Source organism: Nannospalax galili, unplaced genomic scaffold (assembly GCF_000622305.1).
Source record: "Nannospalax galili isolate Female #2095 unplaced genomic scaffold, S.galili_v1.0 scaffold300, whole genome shotgun sequence".
Taxonomy (NCBI): Eukaryota; Metazoa; Chordata; class Mammalia; order Rodentia; family Spalacidae; genus Nannospalax; species Nannospalax galili.
In genome coordinates, this window is record NW_008347322.1 from 3,524,764 (window position 1) to 3,542,953 (window position 18,190).

General features: G+C 53.4%; 2 protein-coding genes across 7 annotated transcripts in view; one reads left to right on the forward strand and one right to left on the reverse strand.

The window, feature by feature from the left end:
* Positions 1 to 4,057, forward strand: part of Sptan1 (spectrin alpha, non-erythrocytic 1) — a 68,346-nt gene extending 64,289 nt beyond the window's left edge. For 2 of the 5 annotated variants that reach the window (XM_008843992.3, XM_008843994.2), the window contains 6 exons: positions 1,862 to 1,916; positions 2,601 to 2,797; positions 2,932 to 2,985; positions 3,061 to 3,207; positions 3,280 to 3,427; positions 3,624 to 3,835. In XM_008843992.3, coding sequence (XP_008842214.1) covers positions 1,862 to 1,916; positions 2,601 to 2,797; positions 2,932 to 2,985; positions 3,061 to 3,207; positions 3,280 to 3,427; positions 3,624 to 3,749 — 727 coding nt within the window. In that variant the 3' untranslated portion in view covers positions 3,750 to 3,835. Of the gene's footprint in view, positions 1 to 851; positions 915 to 1,861; positions 1,917 to 2,600; positions 2,798 to 2,931; positions 2,986 to 3,060; positions 3,208 to 3,279; positions 3,428 to 3,623 lie in introns of all 5 variants that reach the window. The other 3 variants (XM_017800827.2, XM_017800830.2, XM_029568704.1) reach the window with 2 other exon arrangements.
* A 1-nt stretch (position 4,058) lies between these two features.
* Positions 4,059 to 18,190, reverse strand: part of Wdr34 (WD repeat domain 34) — a 22,500-nt gene continuing 8,368 nt past the window's right edge. For both annotated transcript variants that reach the window (XM_008843990.3, XM_029568710.1), the window contains exons 2-9: positions 10,785 to 11,033; positions 7,373 to 7,482; positions 6,382 to 6,539; positions 5,870 to 5,979; positions 5,305 to 5,472; positions 4,915 to 5,147; positions 4,564 to 4,721; positions 4,059 to 4,397 (exon numbers count right to left, since the gene is read on the reverse strand). In XM_008843990.3, the coding sequence (XP_008842212.1) occupies positions 4,159 to 4,397; positions 4,564 to 4,721; positions 4,915 to 5,147; positions 5,305 to 5,472; positions 5,870 to 5,979; positions 6,382 to 6,539; positions 7,373 to 7,482; positions 10,785 to 11,033 (1,425 nt within the window). In that variant the 3' untranslated portion in view covers positions 4,059 to 4,158. The remainder of the gene's footprint in view (positions 4,398 to 4,563; positions 4,722 to 4,914; positions 5,148 to 5,304; positions 5,473 to 5,869; positions 5,980 to 6,381; positions 6,540 to 7,372; positions 7,483 to 10,784; positions 11,034 to 18,190) is intronic.

Consider the following 18,190-nt stretch of genomic DNA (forward strand, 5'->3'; position numbering starts at 1 on the left):
CTTCCTGCCCACCTTGCCCCACACCCACTGTCCCTGCTAGAGCCTATAGTCTTTGGGAATTACTTCCCTTTTCTGCCCAGAATGCAACTGTGAGAGGCTAGAGCTCCAGTCCAAAACCTGGAACCCTGTCCCACCTGTTCACCAGGAATTGTATTGGACTTCCATTTTGCCTGTTTCCCCACTTTAATGAAAAAGATATTTAGCCCCTGGTGGTTAATGGGCATGTGAAGCTGGATGGCCATGCTGGGAGCTCAGGCTGGGTGCAGCGTCACCCCCTAGGGCTTCCGTCGTAGGGAGGTCACCAGAATTGTTTATTCTAGGAGAAGGCAGGAATGTCCAGTGTTACAATGTGGTACGGAGACAGGGCTTGGAGGAGCCCTAGGGAGGAGCAGGGCTGTCCCCCAGTCTTAGCAAGAGCCTGTACCCAGGCCAGCCCAGACTAAGAACTTACCTGGAGCCCTCGAGATTCTGCAAAGGGGAAAGTCAGATGTGTAAAGGTGATGACCAGAGAAATCTCCCCAAACCAGTCAGGCTGCCAGAGGCTTCACAAGGGGGGGTGGGGGGGTGGCAGCTTCTGGCCTGAGCTCCACATTGAGGGTCCACAGGTTTTCCCGCCCCATGCTGTCTGCTGCTCTTGGTCTTCTGAGGTGCCATGCTCCCTCACCTGTGGCTCCTCCCAAGCTCTGTCCCGCCTGGCCCAGTGCCCCTTGAGCTGTCCCTGCTTCCCACCCGGCGCCAGGCTGCCCTTGCCTGTGCACCGTCAGCTTGGGCCTTGTGGCACGTGTCTGTCTCGATATGCTCTTGCCTCGCCTCCCTTTGGTGTATTCATTTGGTTTCTTTTCTTTGACTAGCATAGCATATCGTCGGGTCATTCGTGTCTATCAGTATGAAGTTGGGGATGATCTGTCTGGAAGGTTCTTCTCTTTTTCTCTTCCTCCCTCACTGTGGTTTGACCCATGCACTCTGGACTCCCAGGCGGCTCTGCTTTCTAACCCACACCCTGGCCGCTTGGGAGGAGGGTCTGTCCCCTTCGGTTGCACTGGCCCTGCCTCCTACCCCAGTCCCTGGGGCTCCCTTTTCCCTGGGGACAGGGCGTGCCTGTAATCTCACCACCTGGGGTAAGAGGAAGCCTGGTGCCTTCCCTTGCTAAAGCACTTTGAACTTGGGGAGATTTTAGAGCTTACCCTGGCTCACAAGGATAGGTTGGGGTAGACGTGGGTGAAGAGATAGGGGCCGTGCGCACTGTGTGAACTCGTCCCTGCACGTAACCCTGCTCGTTTGATGTCTTTGGTCACTGGGAACCTTATATGACCCCGCACTTATCTTGGAAAGAAGTAGGCTCCCCCCAAGCTTGGCTCCTCAGAACTTGGCCTTCAAAACGAGTCTGGCCTGGCAGTGTCTAGATGCTGGAACCTGAATCTGGAGTTCTATCAGAGCTCTGTCCTCCCTCAGCTGGTACCACTTTCTCAACCTACCTGCTATCTTAGGGGTTGTACTGTCACCTTAGAATGTGGCTCCTTTCCCTTGGGAGCATCAAGGGGGCTCAGTGGGCTCTCAGCTGAGGCTTCCCTTTCTTGGCCTCCCATGGCTGCAGAGAATGAGCTAGCTGTCAGGCCCGAAGCCACTCTGGGGGAAAAAAAGACCTGAGTGACCCTTTAAGGGTAAGGAGCCCTGGCCTTGACCTATGTGTCTCTAAAACAGAAATGGGACCCAGCCTGTTAGGAGGGGTGACCAGTACCAGATAGTTTGTTTCCTCAGTAAAAGGAACTGCAGACACCAGGCATTGTGTACCAAGAGGAGAATTAATCTTAGGCACTGGCCTACGGTGACCAGGCCCTGCTCACTGTGCTTCTGTGTTTAGGTCCTGCATGGTGGAAGAATCGGGAACTCTCGAATCTCAGCTTGAAGCTACCAAAGTGAGTACCCGGTGGCTTTGAGCCCACCTCAGGGCCTTCCCCCAGCCTGAGCCTGCTGCTCCTCCTTGGCCTAAATCAGGCCTGAGATGGGCTAGCTAGACCCCTTTCCCTTGAGCCTGAGCCTCGTTTTGTTTTTTGTTATTCGTTTTGAGACAGGGCCTTCCTGTAGATCCAGCTGGCCTGGAACTTGTTATGTAGACCTAGTTGGCCTCAAGCTTAGCCTCAGTGTCACAGAGATCCACCTGCGAGATGGGCTAGCTAGACCCCTTTCCCTTGAGCCTGAGCCTCATTTTGTTTTTTGTTATTCGTTTTGAGACAGGGCCTTCCTGTAGCTCCAGCTGGCCTGGAACTTGTTATGTGTAGACCTAGTTGGCCTCAAGCTTAGCCTCAGTGTCACAGAGATCCACCTGTCTCTGCCTCCCCAAGTTCTCCTGAGGGTTTTTTAAAAAAATTCTTGGCCACTGCTATAACTGGGCCCACTTGAGGCTGACTTAAGGGTCCCCTAGGTTCAGTGCATTATACACTGATTTCCTCGCAGCTCTTTAAACTGCTTTGTAAGCCCTCCACAGGCTTACCCCATCCAGTCTCTCGACTATTCCCACTCTGAAGTCTTAGCTGGTACTGGGCCAGCATAAACTCCTGAGCTGGACCTGAAGGCGCTCCATCCTTTGTCCCACCCTGCAGCGTAAGCACCAAGAGATTCGAGCCATGAGAAGTCAGCTAAAGAAGATTGAGGACCTGGGGGCCGCCATGGAGGAAGCCCTCATCCTAGACAACAAGTACACGGAGCACAGCACGGTGGGCCTGGCCCAGCAGTGGGACCAACTAGACCAGCTGGGCATGCGCATGCAGCACAACCTGGAGCAGCAGATCCAGGCCAGGTACCACACCTGGACACTCCGGGGCACTGACCTGCGGTCAGCCCAGAGTACAGTTGTCAGCAAGGAGCAGGCACAAGGGGAGAGTGTGCCACCGTCTGTGGACGGCGTGTTCCTTACCTGTGTTGTTCTTCCAGAAACACAACAGGAGTAACCGAGGAGGCCCTTAAGGAATTCAGCATGATGTTCAAGTGAGTATGGCCCATCACCCTGGCTGCTGGGTGGCAGGGTTTCTATGCTGAGCCACCTTTGGCTCTGTGCTGCAGACACTTCGACAAGGACAAATCTGGCCGGCTGAACCATCAGGAGTTCAAGTCCTGCCTTCGCTCCCTGGGCTATGACCTCCCTATGGTAGAGGAAGGAGAGCCTGACCCAGAGTTTGAGGCAATCCTGGACACTGTGGATCCCAACAGGTAAGCAGAGCAACAGTGGTGGGTATGGTCTTGGCCTCCTGCCCTCCCTGCTTACTATCCCTGCCCCTCTAGGGATGGTCATGTCTCCCTGCAAGAATACATGGCTTTTATGATCAGCCGGGAAACTGAGAACGTCAAGTCCAGCGAGGAGATTGAGAGCGCTTTCCGGGCCCTGAGCTCCGAGGGCAAGCCTTACGTGACCAAGGAAGAACTCTTCCAGGTACAACTTGGGAAGGGCAATATTTCCTGGGGACAACTGAGGCCAAAGGGTGCGCCCCCCCTGAGTGCCGAGCGGTCTCATCCCATTCGCACACTCAGTCTGGCGGGGGGCGGGGGGGGGTCCTGGCCCAGCTCTTGCCTTTGGGCATTTGAGGTCAGCACTGACTGAGCTGATTCCTGGACCACCTCTTCCCCAGAACCTGACCCGGGAGCAAGCCGACTACTGCGTCTCCCACATGAAGCCCTACGTGGATGGCAAGGGCCGAGAACTCACCACTGCCTTTGACTATGTTGAGTTCACCCGCTCGCTCTTTGTGAATTGATCCCTGGCTCCTAGGCTAGCCTGACCCACACTGCCTGCTGTGCTATCACCTCACTGCATGTCAACTCCTCTGTGCTTCAAGAAGAATATTCCAGACAGTGTTACTTCCGGTGTAACTGTAAGCCTGCTTGGGGTGAGACTTAGTAGGAAATGGTGCTTCAGTAAACCGCTTCTGGTCCAGTTACAATCACGTTTAGAGCCAGCCGCCCTCATTCCGACTTAGAAAAATCAAAGCAGCTGGCTTGTTCCTCGTCCCCTTCCCTCCCCAGAGTTTTTCACGTGAAAGACAAATAAAGGATGTGACCCCCCCAAGAGTTCTGCTCCTCTTTATTCAGCTCACACTGGAGGTGCTGGGCTCCATGCACAGACTCCCTGGAGGGGACACCCCACTCCTGCTCCGGTTGGGGCCTTCAGGTGGCTCCCTCCACCGCCAGCTGGTCCAGGTCCTCCGTTTCCCTAGGCCCCTGTTCTGTGAAGGCTGTGCTCAGCTGCCACACCTTCACCGTGCCCTTGGCATCACCAGCAGCCAGGAGCTGGGTCTGCTGGCTGTTAAACTCAAGACAGTACACGGGGCTTCCGTCCTGAGTTTGTGCAATGGACACCGTAGGTTTCTGGGAGTTTTTCTGGAGATCGAACAGCTGCACCTCACCTGCAGGGAGACGGGTTTGGAAGGTAGCCGAGGCTGGACCGATGCTGCGGCACCGGTCCCTGCGTGCTCTGTGGTGGGTGACAGTTGGCCTTCTGGAGAGAAGCCATCCTCACCCATGAGTCTGACTTCTGCATTTAAAGACATTCAGTCTCTGGCCTCTTCCTACCTTCCCCAGAGGCAGCAGCAAAAACCAAGGGGCGCACAGGGGACCAGCGCACGGCAAACAGGTACTTCTGGGAGAGTTGCAGTGAGGTCAGAGGCTGGGCCTGCAGCATGGAGTACAGGTGGACATGGCCGTCTGTCCCAGCACTCAGGAAGAGGTTCCTTGAAAGACACAGGGCAGAAAGTAAAGTCTGCATGGGGCTGCCACCAGGGCCTCCTCAGCACCCAACTCTTAAGGTGGGTCCTCAAGAGCGAGGACAAGCCCCAGGCCCAGCCACCAAAGGACTGAACTCAGAAACAATCAGAGCACAAGAGTTTGAAGGTTGGGGCAGGGTGGCATGGCCAGTATCTCTACCTGTGGAAGGGGGAACAGCTCACAGAGTACACGGGGCCACCATGGGGAGAGAAGGTGAACTGCACCGGGGCCCTCAGCGACACAGAGCTGGGCATCCGCGTGAGCGCCAACACCTCCGCTGCCAGGGAACACTTGAGTGGGAAGCCACCTTCTGTGCCCAGGACAAAAAGGTTGGGGTCGAAGCTAGAGAAGGCCACTGCTGTCACACCCACCTCTGTCTCTCCACGGGGTGGCTGTGGAAAAGTGGTAGCCACAGGGTCAGAACCAAAGGCCTCAGATGACACTGCCCTGACAGCCGCTGGCCGGGAGGGAGGGCGCAGGGCAGGTCATTGGCAGTGTAGGGAACTCCCCAGCCCAGCTGCCTTGGGCCTGCGTCCTTGGTCTGCGCACCTTCTTCACCTTGGTGCTCCGAGGCAGCTGCTGCACGACCAGAGCAAAGCCCTTGCTGAGCTGCAGCTGGCCTGCCCCGACCCCCTGCCAGAGCAGCACCTTCCCATCGGTGGCCACGCTCAACACCTGGAAGTGGTGGCTGTGCCGGGGCTCAGGCAGCCAAAGCACCTGAGATGACAAGGTATGAGGCAGGATGGAGAGTGAGGGCAGCCTCCCCCTCCCTCTCCCAGGAATAGACTCCAAGGGAAGCCTCAGAGCCAGCCTGGCTCACTAGAGGCAGCCACAGGGACTTAAAAGGTCCCTTCCCAACCCACCATCTTAGGACCCAGGGAGATGGGCTCAGGCCACCTGAGTAGGCTTGGAAGGGTCATGGCCCTGGATGGCAACTTGCAGGAGAGCTGACTTGTGCTGCTTGCGCTCCGAGAATGCCCAGGCAGCTGTCCAACTCCCATCTCCCTGGGGAGCTCCTCTTGGGGAAGCTGAAGCCTTCCCAGTGCCACAGGTCCTGCTCCCTGCAAGGCTCTGGGCAGCTACCTCCTGCCCCACCCATCAACCTCCTCCTGACCTGGTACACAGGGTCTGTGTGGGTGTCATCAGTCAGACCTGTACGCCACAGCAGCGGGTCCTCAGGTCGGCTCACGTCCCACACCAGCACTTCACCACTATACAGCCCCCCTGTAGGAACAGGTGGGCATCAGTTCAGTCATACCCAGCCTCAAACATGATCCCTTCCTTGTGCCCCAGCAAGCATTCACAAGCTGGTGCCTGTGCCCAGCGACCTCCCCACAACCCCCTCACCCCCGCATACACAGCTGCTGTCACTGCTGAGAGCACCGCCTCTCATCCTGCCTCTTGCACAGCTGGACTCGGCCCCTTCCAAATCACCCCTTCTTCTAAGTTCTACACCCCTCACACATCCTGACAGACAGCTTGTCCCCCAGCTGCAGACAACCCAGGGCACCAGAGCAGCCTCAGGGTCACCCAAGCAGTTTGCCCTGACCAACCCCGAAGCTGGCAGGCCAACGGAAATCTTGCTGGCTCAGGAAGCACAGCCTGAACCGGAGGCTCGGCACTCACCTGCAATGTGTGAGGGCTGCGCGGGGTGAAACGCCAGGCACATGACAGCACTGGGCACCTCCACCACCACGGATGGCTGCCTGGGGTTCAGACCTCGCCGGTCCAGGTTCCAGGTGCACACATAGGACTTGAGTGTGCTCCAGTCCCCATCGTCTAGCCTGCACAGGGATGAACGCACCTGAGTGGGCCCTGGGACTCCCAACACCTCCACCTCTGCCTCACTGACCCCCGAAAGGACTGAACTGTGTCCCCTTCACACTTGAGCCTGTTCTGTGGGTGTACAAGTGTCAATGGCTCCTGTATGACACCCAGAAGGCATGATGTTCTCTAAAAAAGGGTCCCCAAGAGATGACTCAGTGGTCAAGAGCACCGACTGCTCTTGCAGAGGACCCAAGTTCAATTCCCAGCACCCACAGGGCAGCTACAAACTGTCCTTAACTCCAGTTCCAGGGGAATCCAAAGCTCTCTTCTGACCTCTGCGGCACTGCACAACTCGGGTGCACTCACATACATGCAGGCAACACACTCATACACATAAAAAATAAAAATAAGTAAAATATTTTTTTAAAAAAGGGTCCCCAGCCCAGGCATGAGGTCACAGACCTATACTCCCCGCACTTGGGAGGTGGAGACAAGATCAAAGAATTGGAGGCCGCCCTGAGCTACCTATGAGACCCTGTGGTAGGAGGAAGAAGGGTCCTCAGATCTCAAGTGAGGATCCAGGTAGTGGTGGACAGGGACCCCAGTACATGAAGGAACAGGTAGGTGCTGGTGGTAAAGGCTCAAGGTGAGACAGACCCAGGGCTGACTGCCCGATGGGGAGGTGAGCCCCTGAGGCAGGGCTTTCAGCTGCTTCCCCTGCCAACTCTGCCCAGGCACTTAGGATGGCCAAACTCTTGGGCCAACCCTTTATTGTACAGGTGGAGAAACAGAGGCCCAAATAAGACCTGGGGTCTCCCACTGCCTCCCACCCGCCCCAACTGCCACTCACCGGCCATAGGCGCAGGCCAACACAGAGCCTGTGGCGTTCCAGGAAATGCTGGTCACGTGCAGACCTTGCCCTTGGGCTGGGGGATAGCCCAGGGTGTGCAGACAGGATACCTGCAGAGACAGGCCATTCCTAGTTCTAAATGCCAAAGCCATCTAACAGGTATCCTGGCCACGTAAGGAAAACCACACCCAGGCGTGGGCAGCCCAAGTCCCAAAGGCTGTCCACATCCACTGGTCAGTCTAGAGGACAATGCAGGCTATGAGAAGTACAGTGGCTCACGCCTAGTCCCAGCACTAGGAAGGCTGAGGCAGGAGGATCACCATGAGTTCCAGGCCAGCCTAAGCTAAAAAGTACCAAGCTAGCCAGGCCTACATAACAAGACCATGTCTGACCCCCACCCCTGCCCCAAAATAGACATGCACAGCCTTCATCCTGGTATCTGTCTTGTAGGATACTTCCAGAACACTGGAGGATGGGGCCTAAAAACAAAGATGATGCAGGATCCAGGCCATAGGCACGGGCCTCAGCCACACAGGGCTCGGCATGGTAGGCCAAGAGCTAGAAGGTGGTATCGGCTGTACACAAGCAAATGCGCTCATTCCCACTGAACTGGCTAGCATGGTCAACTTTGTTATGGGGACAGTTACAAAACGGGAAAAATAATTCAGTGTCTCACTAAGCAGCCAATGCTGGCCTCAAACTGGGCAGTCCTCCTGCTTTAGTCTCATGAGCGCTGGGATTACAGATGTGAGCCAGTAAATCTGGCTCCACTTCCCTGCTCCCACCCCCCAAATTAAGCCTCTGGAATCTTGTTTCAGGAGCAGCAAAGGAGATGGTCAGGATCCCAAGGGATGCGAGGGGAGGGGCCAGGCCCCAGAGGATCAACATCCCAGGCAGCTCCAGCCACACCTCCTGGACTCATCGCCCCCATATGTGAAAACTAGCCAAGCTTCAAAAAAGCCTGAGGGAGCACCTGCCCTCTGCTAATAAGTGTGCATGGCTGGAAGGGCTGGCAGTTCCCCAGAGGCCATGCGCCAGCAGTCCCAATCCTAGACAGACACCCAAGGAGCAGAGAGGCATAGGCCCACTGGATGTGTTGCCACATACCTATATCCCAATATTCAGGAGGCTGAGGCAGGAGGGGTGCCATGAGTTTGAGGCCAGCCTGGGCTACATAGTGAGTTCCAGGCCAGCTTGGGCTACAGAGTAAGATTCTGTCTAGCCTCTGGAATCTTGTTTCAGGAGCAGCAAAGGAGATGGTCAGGATCCCAAGGGATGCGAGGGGAGGGGCCAGGCCCCAGAGGATCAACATCCCAGGCAGCTCCAGCCACACCTCCTGGACTCATTGCCCCCATATGTGAAAACTAGCCAAGCTTCAAAAAAGCCTGAGGGAGCACCTGCCCTCTGCTAATAAGTGTGCATGGCTGGAAGGGCTGGCAGTTCCCCAGAGGCCATGCGCCAGCAGTCCCAATCCTAGACAGACACCCAAGGAGCAGAGAGGCATAGGCCCACTGGATGTGTTGCCACATACCTATATCCCAATATTCAGGAGGCTGAGGCAGGAGGGGTGCCATGAGTTTGAGGCCAGCCTGGGCTACATAGTGAGTTCCAGGCCAGCTTGGGCTACAGAGTAAGATTCTGTCTCTAAATAATAATATAGGTTCGCTGCCTTGGGGCAGTATACTCCAATCTGTCTTTGAAATATTTGCTCTGCTAAATAAACCAGCTTAAACTTTCAAACATAAATAAATGAACTAAAAAATATGAAAAAAGACAATAAAGCACAGGCTGTAGAAGCCTAGACAAGCGTACTCATAGCTCTCCTTAAAAAGCCTGGAGTCAGGGGCTGGAGAGGTGGCTCAGCGGTTAAGAACACTGGCTGTTCTTGTAGAAGACCCAAGTCCGAATCCCAGCACCCACATGGCAGCTAACAACTGTCCGTAACTCCAGTCTCAGGGGATCTGACAACCTCTTTTGACCTCCGTGGGCATTGTACAACATAGGTGCACTCACATACATACAGGCAATACACTCACACAAAATTATTTTTTTTAAAGTTACTAAAAAAAGGAAAAAAAAGAATAAATAGTTCTTTGCCTTCTTCCATCGGTGTCTGGTCTGCCTGAACTATTTCAAACAGGCTGTGGCTTTTTCTGAGACAGGGTCTCGCACCTCGGCCTCTAAGTGCTGAGATTACAGATGTGCGCCACCATCATGCCAGGCACTTGAATATTCTTCACTCGAGCTCTGGATTCAATCTTCAGCACCTCATAAACTGGGCATAGTGTTGTATGCCTATAATCTCAGTACTTAGGAAGTAGAGACAGGAGGTTAGAAGGTCAGGGTCATCCTCAACTACATAAGAGAGTTGGAGGCCAGCCTGGATTACATGAGAATGGGTCTCAAAAAAAAAAAAAAAATACCTATGGACAGGCTTGGTGACACACATCTTTAATCCCAGCACTTGGGAGGCAGATGCAGGTGGATCCCTTTGAGTTAAAAGCCAGCCTGGTCTACAGAACCAAGTTCCAGGCCAATCAGGGCTATGTTGCGAGACCCTGTCTTTAAAAAAATAGACGTTTAGGGCTGGGGGTGGGGTTCGGTGGTACAGGATTTGCTTAGCATGCAAAAGGCATGGTTCAATCCATGGCACCCTCAAAAAACTTAGCTAAACTGTCCCACTGACAACATATTTGGGAGAGGAGGTGAAGGGGGTGACCTCAATGGTGACCTCACCATTTAGCTGATCTGGACATTGGGGCACACCTGAGGCTACAGGGCGACAGCTGGACTGTGCCTGGAGAAGACCACCAAGAGATGTGGATAGCATCAGAGCACTGGGATGGACAGGCCAGGATTCAAGTCCAGCTGGGACAATTGAGCTGTACAACTCTTGGTAAATCCCTCAGCCTCTCAGAGCCTCATCTATAAAGTGGCGCACACCTTTAATACCAATGCTTGGGAGGCAGAGGCAGGCGAACCTCTTGGAATTCCAGGCCAGCCTGGTCTACATAGAGAGTTCCAGGCCAGCCAGGGCTACATACAAAACCAAAAAAGAAAAAAAGTGGAGGTTAGCATGGTACTGCCTCAAACAGCTGACCTGAGGGAGACACCACAGCAGGACGTGTGGAGGGCCGGCCTACAGAAGCCCCTGCATGCAGGAATAGGAGGCACAGTGGCCAGCTGCCCTGGACTAAACCCCATACCTCTTCAGCCACTCAGTTTCACTGCAGCTAGCCTGCTTCCCTTCGGGTGTAAGATGGACAGCAGGTGGCACTTCCTCCCAGGGTGAGTCAGCCCCATTCCCTTGGCACCTGCTGATCTGGTTGGCATGCTAAAGCAACCCCAAAGCTCCAGAGGACTACGTGGCCTTGGGAAGGGCCCCACACCAGGCCCACAGGCCATACCCTACCGTCTGCTGAGGTTCAGTCCAGTTTACCACGAAGCCATCGAAGGCATGGCTCTGCCAGTTCTTGTTCAGCTCCCGGGTGACCATGGCCTCTACCCTCTGGAGAAAGGCTACAAGCCGGGGGTTGTCGTGTTGGGACACAGGTACCACAGCCACTGGCTCAGGAGTCTCCGTCTGTATCTGGGCATCAGCATGTGTCTGAGCCTGGGCAGATGCCTCTGCTGTGGCGATGCTGGCTGTCTGGCAACTTTTCTGGAAAGAGATCAAAACCAGGGTCATGGGCTAGTGACATGGCTCAGTGGATAAAGGCACTTGCCACCAAGCCTGACAACCTGAGATCCATCCCCAAACACACAGTGGAAAAAGAACCAAGTCCTGAAAGTTGTCCTGTGCCTTTGACATGTGTCATGGCACATGTATGCCTGAGCACATACACACACACACTAGAAGAAGTTTTAAGATGCATTTATTTTGGGGAGCTGGAGAGGCGGCTCAGCGGTTAAGAACACTGACTGTTGTTGCACAAGACCCAGGTTCAATTCCCACACCCACATGGCAGCTAATAACTGTCCATAACTCCAGTCCCAGGGGATCCGAAAGTCTCTTCTGTCCTCCGTGGGCATTGCACAACATGGGTGCACTCACCTACATGCAGACAACACACGCATACACATATTTTTAAAAGATGCATTTTTATTTTATACATATGCATGTATTGCCTGCATGTAGGTAAGTGCACCCGTGTCATGAAATGCCAGTTGAGGTCAGAAGAGGCTGTCGGATCCCCTGGGACTGGCATTACGGACAGTTGTTAGCTGCCATGTGGGTGCTGGGATTTGAACCTGGGTCTTCTGCAAGAACAGCCAGTGTTCTTAACTGCTGAGCCGCCTCTCCAGCCCCATGCACTTACATTTTTATGTGTATGTGCCTATGTGGGTTTCTGTGCACCTCGTGCATGCAAGTACCTGAGACCAGAAGAGGGCGTCAGATTCTCAGAACTAGAATTGTAGGCAGTTGAGAGCCACCCACGGTGGGTGCTAGGAACTGAATCTGGGTCCTCTAAAAGAGCAGCACAAGCTCTTAACCACTGAGTCATATCTAAAGCCCTGCGCTCCTACCCTCCCCTCCAAATTTTTTAATCCACTTTAAGCACAAGCCTTTAATCCCACTACTCAGGAGCCTCAGGCAGGTGGATCTCTGTGAGTACCAGGCCAGCTTGGTCTACCATAGCTCCAGGGCTACATAGTAAGATTTACTGTCTCAAAAATAACCACTTTAAGAGGGTGAGGGTTGAAGAGATGGCTCAATGGTTAAGACTTAAGTTTGCTGCCCTTACAGAGGACTAAGGTTCAAGTCCTAGAACCTGATAGGTAAAAAAAAAAAAAAGTAGCCGTATGATGAACAGGGTTGATCAGGAGAAAGCAGTTTATTAGCAAAGGAACACATGGGACAGGGAAAATGTCTGCCTCGGGTCGTGAGCTGGGGTCTTTTAGGGGGAGTCTCCTGCTTCCTGCAGAAGGTGGGAAGATGTATTTTTTTAAAGTGGGGAGTGGGAGAGCGGGACTGTTAAAACCTGTCCTCTTTAGAGATCAAAGGGGAAGCCTGCTGTGTTGGCCAAACAGTGGAGAAAAGTCTGCTTCTCTTGACTTCAAAGACCAGGGTGTTTATCAGCTCGGGTTCCCTTTTCTCAGGAGCATGAGAAATCCTTGAGACCCCGTTGGTGAGGGGGCAGGGCTATCTGAACCTTAACAGAACCCATATCAGGCAGCTCACAATCACCTGTAACTCCAGCTCCAGAGGATCTGATGCCTTCTCCTGGCCTCCCTGGACACCTGCACACATGTGCACAAGCTCATACACAGATGTACACATAAACACATAATTAAAAATAAAAATAAATCACCAGGCATGGTGGCGCACGCCTTTAATCCCAGCACTCGCACTCGCACTCGGGAGGCAGAGGCAGGCGGATCCTCTGTGAGTTTGAGGCCAGCCTGGTCTACAGAGTTCCAGGCAGCTGGAGCTACAGGGAGGCCCTGTCTCAAAAAGACCAAAAATTAAAAAATAAACAAATAAAAATAAATCTTGGGGCTGGAAAGACGGCTGTTCTTGCAGAAGACACAGGTTCAAATCCCAGCATCCACATGGCAGCTAACAACTGCCCGTAACTCCAGTTCCAGGGGATCCGACAGCCTTTTCTGTCCTCCGCGGGCATTGCACAACACAGGTGCACTTACCTACATGCAGGCAATACACACATACACATAAAATAAAAATAAAATACCAAAAAAATAAAATAGCCGGGCATGGTGGTGCACACCTTTAATCCCAGCACTTGGGAGGCAGAGGCAGGCGGGTCTCTGTGTGTTCAAGGCCAGCCTGGTCTACATAGTGAGTTCCAGGCCAGCTGGGGCTACAGGGAGACCCTGTCTCAAAAAAAAAAAAAAAACACAAACACATAAAATTAAATTTTAAATAATTGAGTTAAAACAAAAGACCCAGGTCACCTTTACCCTTCTCCTCCCTGCACAGCTCACCTAGCTGCCATGTCTCAGGCTAACAGGCCCCTCCCTGGTCACTCTGCCCATTCTGTGGACTGCTGGAGATGCCCACATCCCTATGTTCAGGGAGGCGGGCCATGCCCTCCAGCCAGCCATTAGATGGGTCTAACCCAGACAGTGATTAGTTTGGGGATGGCTGGCCACATGCATGACTCAAACTTGAGAGGCTGCCCAGGGTTTTGCTGAAGATGTTGGCAGCCTCAGGGAACCAGGAGCAGCCGCCTGGGCAGGCACACTGCAAGCACCAGACCATGGCTGGGCACTGCTTATGTCCACAGCTACCTTCCTCAGATACAGCACCCACAAGCCAGGGAGTAGAAGGCTGGCCAACCACTGCTGCTGTGGCCCTTCCTCCCAGCCATCCATGCCTGGGTCCCATCCTTGCTCAGCTGAGCACGGGGCCAGGATCAGATCAGAGGAAGTATGGCCTCCTGGACACACATCTAGTCTTCATGAAAGGAGGCTCTTGGGGTGAGGAGTGAGACCAGGATCACCACCAAGAACAGGCCACCCACTAAGGCTCTGCATGTGGAGTCCTTCACAGACATAGACCCTGGGCCTGCTGCTCTCCCTCCCAGTCATGAGGCAGAGCCAGGCAGCTGTCTGTGGAAGGCAGGTAGGTACTCAGGCACCCCATCTTCACCATCACACCTGCTCAAACCTTCCTGCTGGCAAACTGGGCTTCCCTCCAGCAGGTTCTGATCTCACCTATCTAGATGTCCAGCACTTGGCATGGAGTTTGGTGTGCAGATGTACACACAAACACACACAGGAGCCCTGACCTGCATGGTCTGGCAGATAAGCAGAAAACACTGTATTGTTCTTGGATGCTTAAGGGGATGGGGGTGGAGTCACAAACATGGAAAATTCAAAAACAAAGGTGCTCAGCTCTGGCAGAAGGCCTGAAGGAGTGCAGGTTTGCGGTGTGAAGGAGAGGCAGATACAACCCTGTGAGTGCTGAGGGAACTGTCCTGGGCTGGACAGAGGGACCAAAACGAAGCCTCAGGAAGAGGGTAGAAGCTGAGGCAAAGAGCCTGGCAGCTCTCACCTGTGATGTCACAGCTCTGAAGGCTGAAGCAGGAGGATCTTGAGTTGAAGGCCGCCAACCTTGGCCTCACAACCGGGGGGCGGAGACCGGGAGTAAGGGAGGGGTAGAAGAGAGGACCTGGCCTCCATCTCCGGTGCCACAGAAAAAGGGAAAACACAGGAGGGGAGCACAACCAGTGAATGATGAACATGCATGAACATGTATGTGGCACAGATGGCTTAGTGGAGAAGAGCACTGGCTGCTCTTGCAGAGGACCTGGGTTCAGTTCCCAGCACCTACACAGCAGCTTACAATGGTCCATAACTCCAATTCCAGAGGAATCCTATGGCCTCTTCTGACCTCCAAAGCATTGCATGACATAGGTACACTCACACACATGCAGGCAATATACTCAATACACATAAAAAATTAAAATAAGGGGCTGGAGAGATGGCTCAGTGGTTAAGAACACTGGCTGTTCATGCAGAAGACCTGGGTTCAAATCCCAGCACCCACATGACAGCTAACAACTTATCTATAACTCCAGTTCCAGGGGATCCAACACCCTCTACTGACCTCTGTAGACAATGTACAACACGGGTGCACTTACATATATGCAGACAATATACTCATACACATAAAATTTAAAAAAAAGAAATGCACTGGTGCACAGAGAGTGGGGCAGGCAGCAAGGGGCAGGCCAGACCAGAGTCTGGCTGGATCCAGATAAGGAGCTGGGACACCCTTCAGCCTAAGGGAAGAAACCCAGGCCTCTCTTGTTGCCCCAAGGGGCGTCTAGAGTTAGAATGCACAAGGCTGCACAAGGGGAAGATCTGGGGGTGAAGTGGGGCTTCTGGATTTACAGGAAGGAACAGTGACACCTCCCCAAAGGAACCAGAAACTCAGAAAGGAGGGATCTAGGTAACTCCAGACTCTGCCTAGAGATTCCAAGGCCAGCCAGGTCCTGGGAGAACACAGAAAGGTTCCCTGGGACCTGGACTGGCTCAGATGTACAGGCAGAGGTGGGCAAATGTCCCCAAGGAGTCACACGGTCAAAAGCAATGACCCGAAAGACACAAGAGATGACTTAGAGGACTGCAGAGATGGCTCAGTGGTTAGGAGTGCTGGTTGCTCTTGCAGAGGACCAGGTTTAGTTCCCAGCATGGCAGCTAGCAACAGTCCTAACTCTAGTTCCAGGGGATCCGACTCCCTCTTCTGGCCTCTGTAGGCATTGCACTCACATGGTATATTTACATATATGCAGGCAAAACAAACACATAAGAGAAAAAAAAAGACAAGTCTTCTGGGCTGAGTGTGGTGGTACACACATTTAATCCCAGTACTCAGAAAGTAAGTAGAGGCAGGCAGATCTCAGATCAAGGCTAGCCTGGTCTACATAGCGAGCATACTCCAGCCTCAGGTCCATCCCTAGCACCAAAACAAGAAAACAACACAAAGACCAGAAGTTAGATTGCATTTCTGCAACTGAAACTCAGCATAGACCAAGAGCAGGCCAGGGCCACCCCACAGTCCAGGGGAACAGGCAGAGGAAGGCCAACAGTCTGCAGACAGGCTCAGTGGACAGCAGAAGGGCAGAGCTGAGATGGAGGGAGGAGCTCAGAACCCTTTAGATTCCCATTCCCAGGAAAGGGGGGACGGTTCATCAGTAAAGCACCTGCCTTACAAGCCTAAGGAACCGAGTTCAAGTACCAGAACCCACATGTAACTGCCAGACACACTTTTAACCCCAGCACTCACACTCAGGAGGCAGAAGCAGGCAGATCTCTGTGAATTCCAGGCCAGACAGGGCTGCACAGTGACACCCTACAAACAGTTATAATCCCAGGGCTGGGGCGGCTCCCTGGTGCTCACTGAGAGACCCTGTCTCAAAGGAGGTAAACTGGGTTCTTGAGGACACCCAAGGAAGGGTGAGCCATCTGCAAGGAAGGGTAGACTATCGGCTGGCCATGTCCCTACCACCTTCCTTCTGAAGCCCATGTCCCGGGGCTAGACTGAGTGATCTGACTTCTCTGTCCCCACCCCAAGACAGGGTCCTATGTATCCCAGGCTGGCCTCAAACTCAAGTAGCTAAGGGTGACCTTGAACTTCTGACTCTCTTGCCCCTACCTGGATTACAAGCATGCACTACCATACCTGGTTTATTCAGTGCTAGGGACTGAGCACACTAGGCAAGCACTGTACCACGTGAGCCATGTCCCCCGTGCACACCAGCAGCAAGCAGCAGCAGAGGAGGGCACTGCGGGCAATGGAGGAAAAGGTTGGCACAAACTGGGAGCCACTTTCCGAGCAGTCACTCCAAACTTCACTGGTTAATCTGTGACTGCATGTGCTTGAAAGCCAAATCTAGGGGGCTGCAGGTGGCACGGCACTGGCCGCTCTGGCAGAGGACTGAGATTTGGTTCCCAGCACCCACAGAGCATCCTTAACTCGTTTCAAGGGATCCTACGCCCTCTTCTGGCCTCCATGGGCACTGCATGTAGGTGATACCCGCATATGTGCAGGCAAATGCTCCTACACACAAAAAAAAATAAGGGCCAGCTGTGGTGGCACATGCTTTAATCCCAGCACTCAGGAGGCAGAGGCAGGCAGATCTCTGAGTTCAAGGTCAGCCTGGTCTACATAGTGAGTTCCAGGCCAGCTGAGGCTACAGGGAGACCCTGTCTCAAAAAAAACCCCAAAAAATTAAAATTAAACTAAAAAAAAAATACACAGGCCCCAGCAGGCATGCATGTGCCTCTGAGACCCACAGGCCAAGGCCCAGAAGCTCATCAGGTCAGCATCAGACCTGCAGCAAAGGCCCATCCCAGGACCCAGAGGATGGAAAGACAAAAGCTCTCAGTTCACACTTCTGGGGCACCTGTAGGTGGGGTGCACCCAGGACCCACACCTAGCACTCCTGGAACTCAGAAGCCACCCCAGGACACAACTGCATGGCCAGAGACAAGCCCCTCCCCACTGAGGAAGAAAAAGAGCTGGAGCTGGGCATGGGGACCCATGCACCTAGGACAGGGCTGGATGCCACACAGCCGCACACTTGAAAAGAGCAGAGTGCGGTCAGCAAGATGGCTCAGCAGGTGACGATGCTGGCACCAAATCTGACCACTGACCACCCGAGTTCCCTGGACCACACAGTGCAAGTAGAGAACCAACTCTAACTAGCTGTCCTCTGACCTCCACATGTGCATTGTGACCACATGTGCGCACACACACACATACACACATTTAAAATTTAAGCCAGATGGGGCTGGAGAGATGGCTCAGTGGTTAAGAGCACTGACTGCTCTTGCAGAAGACCCGGGTTCGTTTCCCAGCACACACATGGTAGCTATGAACCGTCCTTAACAACTCCAGTTCCAGGGGAATCTGAAGCCCTCTTCAGACCTCTGCTGCATGGTACCACATGGGTGCACTCACATACATGTAGGCAATACACTCATACAGATAAAATAAAAATAAAATATTAAATAAAATTTAAGCCAGACATATTGGTACATGCCTTTAATCCCAGCACTCAGGAGGCAGAGGCAAGCAGATCTTTGCGAGTTTGAGGCCAGCCTGGTCTAGATAAGTGAGTTCCAGGCCAGCTGGGGCTACAGGGAGACCCTGTCTCAAAAAGACCAAAAAAAATTGTGGTAAAATAATGTAACACATCTTTTTGAGACTGGATCTTGCTGTTTTGCCCAGGCTGTCCCCAAACTCCTGGGTTCAGGTGCCCTTTCAGCCTTAGTTGCCCCTGCACCTGGGACCACAACACTGGCTGCCACACCCTCATCTTACATATATATATATATATTTTTTTT